The 7,500-nt window shown below is 48.4% G+C and overlaps 1 protein-coding gene across 1 annotated transcript in view; it reads right to left on the reverse strand.

Annotated features, from left to right (window-relative positions):
* The window catches only part of tnfaip8l3 (tumor necrosis factor, alpha-induced protein 8-like 3), a gene marked incomplete at both ends in the record, with an annotated part of 20,485 nt that extends 17,242 nt beyond the window's left edge, over nt 1-3,243 (reverse strand). Inside the window, one exon of the mRNA XM_080539343.1 lies at nt 3,198-3,243. Within this exon, the coding sequence (XP_080395469.1) occupies nt 3,198-3,243 (46 nt within the window). The remainder of the gene's footprint in view (nt 1-3,197) is intronic.
* Nucleotides 3,244-7,500: the final 4,257 nt, after the last annotated feature.

A 7,500-nucleotide genomic window follows, 5' to 3' on the forward strand; every position in this document is an offset into this window, starting at 1 on the left:
CACCAAAAACCAGCCCATCTGGCAACCCTGTCTCCGCTGCATCAGAGTCTACTTGTTGCGTAAAATTGGCCAGGGTTAGTCAAATCCTTTGTTGGACATCTCGTATATTGGTATATTGTGGCATTTCTTTACTGTTTGCCATCTGGTCTAGGAATACCCAGGGAGACGCAGACAGCAGAAGTAGATTCGAATAGTAGAATAGAAAAAAGAAACAGCTATATATAGCCTAATCATGCTGAATTACAGTATGTACTTCTGCCTGAGTTTGAGTATGATGCTGCCCAAATAAATGTTATTGTTTAGTGCTGTACGCTTTCGTGGTATTATATTGTGTGAATTATCATCTGTATGTTGTTTTTCTTTCACTCGACTAGCCGCCGAGATAATACTTGAGACATGTACTTCCGTAAACATACATTTTTTATTAGATTTTTTTACAATATCGGACCGACAGTCCCACATATAGCGGCTATAATGTCCGAATAGAGAATCTACCACCACCTAAAGAATGCTTATTGTACTTTGTATTGTATTTTCGCTTGCTCATTTTCCTTGCGTCTCGCTGCCTACGTGTGACGTCAAAGTCATGTTGCTATTGGATACGGCTAACTATGTATATCTTTTTTAATATAGGCCTATATATTAAAATTAAGGTTGACACAATGAAGGGCCACTTATTTTCTTTATTTTATATTTTTTTAAATTATAAAAAATAAAAAATAAAAGTTTGGATCCAATGTTAGGGGGCCCCCTAGTGGCTGGGGCCCCCCCGCGGTGCGGCGCTTGCGGGCCCGTCCGCTACGCCACTGAGGGTGTGACCACCCCTCCATCCTACCCCTGTCCCTCACCCCCCCATCCTACCACCATGCCACCCCCCCTCCATCCTACCCCATGCCCTGTCCTGCAGACACATAGGACCGACTCCTAGCCAGCCAGACAGATGGGCGGACAGATAGACAGCCAGCCATCAAGCCAACCAATCAGCCAGTCAGATGGACAGTTGGCCAGACAGACAGACATCGAGCCAATCAACCAACCAACCAGACAGACAAACAGACAGACAGACAGACAGACAGACAGACAGACAGACAGACAACCAGACATCGAGCCAACCAACCAACCAACCAGACAGACAAACAAATAGACAGACAGACAGACAGAGAGCCAGCCAGCCTGACAAACAGACCGTAAACATGATCCTGTCACCACCCTCCATGATGTCATAATAATCACTACTCCAGCCAGGACCAGATGAACACAACCACTGTTTCATGTTATCAACCAAACCTGAACATGACCACTGTTCCATGTTATCAACCAAACTTGAACACGAACACTGTTCTATGTTATCAACCAAACATGAACAATGTCCCATGTTATCAACCAACCACACGTCACTCAAGCTCACAATCAATCCCACAATCAGACCAGACAGCTGTCCGATTCACCCCAGAGCAACGCCAAGAATACCGCCGATAAATAAATAAATAAATAACAATGTCAACAATTGACACATCTATATCTGCGTCCGTCCCCAATAATTGATGATGACGTTGAAGCCGAACGTTGGAGGTCAGATATAGTATATGGTTTGGACATCTGAATACAAATAACTGACAACAATTGACATATCTATATCTGTGTCCGTCCCCAATAATAGATGATGACGTGGAACCCGAACGTTGGAGGTCAGATATGGTTTGGACATCTGATGATAATACTGAGAAACACAAAGAGAGATGTATTCAGCCCCAGATTCTCGGTATGTCTGTTACTATTCCCCTGAGGTACTGAACTCTACGAGACATACTGAGAATCTCCTCTGGCTGTACCTTGTATATCACATGGTCCTCTACATTGTCTGGACGTTATCTCCTGCAGGCTGTTTTATGGACGGGGAGGAGGAGGAGGAGGAGGAATTCTCTCAGGGATCCCATCCCAGCGCTTGGGTTAAAAATAGCTTACGTGGAGAGAAAGGAAAGCTGGAAAAATGTGCAACAAGAACCTGTGGACCTTTGGAGTTTGTGTGTGTGTGTGAGAGACTGTGTGTGTGTGTGTGTGAGAGAGACTGTGTGTGTGTGTGTGTGAGAGAGAGACTGTGTGTGTGTGTGTGTGTGTGTGTGTATGTGTGTGTGTGTGTGTGTGTGTGTGTGTGTGTGTGTGTGTGAGCGAGAGCGCTTGTGCGCGTGTCCTGTGCATAAACCTTAAGTGTTATCTTTCCCTTTCACTCTGGTAATAAATCTTTGCCCTGGGCTCTAAAACCATAAACGCAAGTTTGGTCGTAAACACACACACATGTAACGCAAACACATCCACTCACTGTATATATAAAGACAAAATCATATTATAGCAGATAGTATTTGTAAATATTGTTGTCTCCCGTGACGCTATGACGTGTGTGGGGGGGGGTGAAGGTTGTTTACCGATAGTATCTCCCTGTAGTTAAATGTGTTGATGAGTAGTAATTACTATTAGTAATTAATGCACGTGTCTGAGCTTGCCTAGTCTGTTAGCCACTGGCTTGTAGACTAATACACACACACACACACAGGTTCACGCACACACACGCAGGGGCGCACGCACGCACACACGCACACACACTCACACACACACACACACACACACACACACACATACATACATACATACACACACACACACATACGGGTTCACGCACGCACGCACACACAGGGGCACACACACACACACATACATAGATACATACATACATACATACACAGACAGACAGACACACACACACACACACATACATACATACATACATACATACATACACACATACATACATACATACACACATACACACACACACACACACATACATAGATGCATACATACATACATACACAGACAGACACACACACACACACACACACACACACACACACACACTCAGCAGGAGACAAGCGGTTGGGATGTAGGACATGTGAGATCAGAGGTGTGTGTGCACTCTGGAGGGCTCACGGTGAGTTAGGAGCTGGAGGTTGAAGTTGTAACCTAAAAAACACAGCTTTGGGCTCAGCTTACCTCCACCATTCGGGGGGGGATCGGGAAAAAAAAATCAGAGGGACAACTTCAGACCAAGACCTATTCCCTGTTAGCACAAGTGTCTACACAAGAGAGTTCCACACAGAGTAAAAATATAAAAATAAAAAGGGTAGCTAAAGTTGTCTTACCTGGAGAGAGATCTCCCTCGCTCTGCTCCCCCGAGTCTGAGTCCATCTTCTCCTGAAAGACAAACTCAAAGTGTCTGGAGAGAAGCTCTTTTTTGGTCCTTTTCTCTGTCCGGGTGGGGGTGGGGGGGGGAGGCTTGTCGCTGTCAGTACCCAGAGAAAGAGCTTCTTTTCTGGGGAGGAGGAGGAGGAGGAGGAGGAGGAGGTGGGGGTGGGAGCTGGAACTCTCCTCCCTGGCTGAATCACTGGTGCTGCAGCTGTGTGGGGAATGCTACTGGTGTGGAGAGAGCCTGCCTACTATTTTGCTGAGCTGTCCTCCTTTTTGCTCTTTTTATATTTCTCTCTCTCTCTCTTCTTTCGGACTCCCTCCTTCTCTGGTTAACTCTGCTGACTCCCTCAATATCCTTCTTCCTCTCCTCTACTTTCCCCTCGTCTATTCCTCCCTCCCGTCACTTTCTGTCAGTCCCTCCCTCTGTTACTCCCTCCCTCCCTCCCTCCCTCCTGCACTCTCTCTCTCCCCCCCCTCTTGTTCCCACCCCCTCCCTTTTTCTATGTGCTGCTGTCACACTCTCCCTCCCTCCCTCTCTCTCTCTCCCTCTGCACTCTCTTTCTTTCTCTCTCTCTCTCTCTCACTCACACTGCAGTTTCACACCAACTCTCTCTCCCTTTATCTCTCTCTCTCTGTATGTGCGGTCACACTCCCACCATCCCTCAGCCTGCCTGCCTTTCTGTCTGTTGGTCTGCCTGCTTCTCTGCCTGCCTGCCTGCCTGCCTGCCTGCCTGCCTGCCTGCGTGCTTGCTTGCTTGCCTGCCTGCCTGTCTGCCTGCCTGCTTGCTTGCTTGCCCGCCTGTCTGCCTGCATGCCTGCCTGTGTGCCTGCCTGCTTGCTTGCTTGCCTGCCTGCATTCCTGTCTGTCTGCCTGCCTGCCTGCCTGCTTGCTGGCTTGCTTAACTGTCTGCCTGCCTGTCTGTCTATCTGCTTGCCTGCCTGTCTGTCAGCCTGTCAGCCTGCCTGCCTGCCTGCCTTCCTGCTTGCTTGCATTCTTGCTTAACTGTCTGCCTGCCTGTCTGCCTGTCTGCTTGCCTGCCTGCCTGCCTGCCTGCCTTCCTGCTTGCTTGCATGCTTGCTTAACTGTCTGCCTGCCTGTCTGCCTGTCTGCTTGCCTGTCTGTCTGCTTGCCTGCCTACCTGCCTGCCTGCCTGCTTGCTTGCTTGCTTGCCTGCCTGCCTGTCTGCCTGCCTGCCTGTCTGCCTGACCGCCTGTTTTTTTTACCAGCATTCCTGCGGCTCTGGTAGTGAACAGTTAATGAGTGACACAGCTCAGTGACACAGTCTATAATCACCCACTGACTCACCAGGTCAGTCTGAACGGCTTGGATATGCATGAGCACCAGGAGTCATGTGAGGAGGTTGAGGAGGTTGAGGAGGACTTGAGACCCGAAACAAGAAGTTCAGTTTGAGGAAACCTTTTTTATTTTTTGGGGAGGCTGATTTCGCAGTTTTGAAAACGGAACATTTGTCTTTCGTTTGAGCTACTTAGAACGCAGGCGGGCGGGGGACATTTTTGTGCGTCCCGTAAAATCACACACTTCAATCAGACATTTTGTTACACAAAAGAGTACTGCTAACACACACTCACACACACACACACACGCATGCATGCAAGCACGCACACACACACACACACATATGCATGCACACACACACACATGCACGCACACACACACACGCAAGCAGACAGACAGACAAGGAGGCAGGCAGGCAGACAGACAGGCAGGCCACACGTAAACACCCCCCCCCCCCACACACACACACACACACAGCTCTCTGGGTGCAGGTGTGTGTCCTGTGGGTGGTCAGACGGCGTCACACGCTCTGGTTCCCCCGGGTCTGGACCTGCCTGGGCCCAGCGTGGCACCAGGCTCCAGATGGCCCCTCCCCCCCAGGACACTGTCATCACATCATACTGGGTGTGTGTGTGTGTGTGTGTGTGTGTGTGTGTGTGTGTGTGTGTGTGTGTGTGTGTGTGTGTGCACTGCCTGCCTGTCTGCTTGTTTATGTGTGTACTGCCTGCCTGTCTGTCTGTCTGCCGGCTTGCTTGTCTCTCTGTGTGTGTGTGTGTGTGTGTGTGTGTGTGTGTGTTTAGGTGTGTGTGTGTTTACGTGTGTACTGTTTGCTTGTCTGCCTGCCTGTCTATCTGTCTCTTTGCTTGTCTGCCTGCCTGTCTGTCTGTCTGTTTACTTGTCTGCCTGCCTGCCTGCCTGCCTACCGGCTTGCTTGTCTATGTGTGTGCGTGTGTGTGTGTGTGTGCATGTTTACGTGTGTACTGCTTGTCTGCCTCCCTGCCTGCTTGTGTGTGTGTGTGTGTGTGTGTGTGTGTGTGTGTGTGTGTATGTGTGTGTGTGTGTCACCATACAAACCTTCGTGTCAGAGATGTTGTCAGTTCGGCCCAACAATAGCACACACCTCACACCTCGGTGATGTCACAGAGGGAGTCTTGTCTCTTCGTCCCATTGGCTGTCACAGCACAGGGGGGGGGGGGGGGGGGGGGGGGGGGGGGGGCGGGCACTAAGTATGTGGGCCAATGAAAGGCAGAGGAGAGACACAGACACAGCGCACAGCGCCAAACCCATGTTGATCACCAAAACACTCTATATCTATCTCTGTTTAGCACACAAGCAAACACACAACGACGATGACGTTTCACAAGACACCATCATCACCATATTAGATTAGATTAGATTAGATTAGATTAAATTAGATTAGATTAGATTAGATGAGAGGAGATTAGATGAAACTTTATTTTCATTGCAGAGTACAAGTACTATACCACGAAATGCAGTTTAGCATCCAACCAGAATAGTGATATAAAAACATGGCAATTATAGTGATACAGGTACAGTTAGTAAGGCATGTACGGTAGTTTTAGAGGTATATGCATTTATGAGCTATGTACAGTTAAGGTAGCTTATCCATACACTATATGGGCAAAAGTATGAGGACACAATTATGGTCTGGGGCTGTTTTCATGGTTTGGGCTCGGCCCCTTAGTTCCAGTGAAGGGAAATCTTAATGCTAGCAGCAATCAATGCGATTCTAGAGAATTGTATGCGTCCTACTTTGTGGCAACAGTTTGGGGAAGGCATTTTCCAGTTTCAGTATGACAATGCCCCCCCCCCTGCCCCATGCACAAAGTGAGGTCCATAATGACATGGTTTGCTGAGTTGGGTCTGGAAGACCTTGACTGGCCTGCACACAGAGCTCTGACCTCAACCCCATCCAACATCCCTTTGGGATGAATTTGAACGCCGACTGCGAGCCAGTCCTTCTCGCCCAACATCAGTGGCCGACCTCATGGATGCTCTTGTGGCTGAATGGGAGCAAATCCCTGCAACCATATTCTAAAATCTAGTAGAAAGTCTTCCCAGAAGAGTGGAAGCTGTTACAGCAGCAAAGGTGGGACCAACTCCATATTACCGCCCATGGTTTTGGAATGACAAGTTCAACAAACACATAATATGCTGCTATGGGTGTGATGTTTGGGTGTCTCGATACTTTTGTCCATATAGTGTATATATTATGAGTCTGTCAGCTCCGAGGTCGTCTGTTAGGTCGTGTAGTCTGAGGCGAAATCACATTAAGGACATCATTCATTAACCGCAGGGACATCACCCTTAACGAGGTAGAATTAATAGGGTGGTCGTGAAATACTCACTCTCCAGTCAGATGCTGCTGCTCTCTCTGCCTGCCTGTCTGTCTGCCTGTCTGTCTGTCTGCCTGCCTGTCTGTCTGTCTGTCTGTCTGTCTGCCTGTCGCTCCGACACGGGGCCTTCTGCGCCTCCCTGCGGGACACGGCTGCCAAACCCACTGGTCGTCAGGGAGAGCAGCGCAGGCCAAGCCACACTCTAACACACTCTAACAGGGGATAATGACCCGGGATTTGATGGTCGTGATGATGTGTTTAGACAACCCTGCTCCTTACTCCCTGCCCTGCAGCCTGAACAGCTACACTGGGATACACCAGAGATAGACACATAGATACTGTAGATAGATACTGTAGATATATAGATAGATAGATACTGTAGATAGATAGATACTGTAGATAGATACTGTAGATAGAGAGATGGATGGATGGACGGACGGACGGACGGATGGTGGATGGATGGATGGATGGGTAGGTAGATAAATACTAGATGGGTAGGTAGATGGATAGATGGATACTGTAGATACACAGATACATTTATGGATAGATAGATAGATAGATACATAGATAGAGACATACATACATAGAGACACAGATAGATAG

This window comes from Nansenia antarctica, assembly GCF_963989245.1.
Source record: "Nansenia antarctica genome assembly, chromosome: 9".
Taxonomy (NCBI): domain Eukaryota; kingdom Metazoa; phylum Chordata; class Actinopteri; order Argentiniformes; family Microstomatidae; genus Nansenia; species Nansenia antarctica.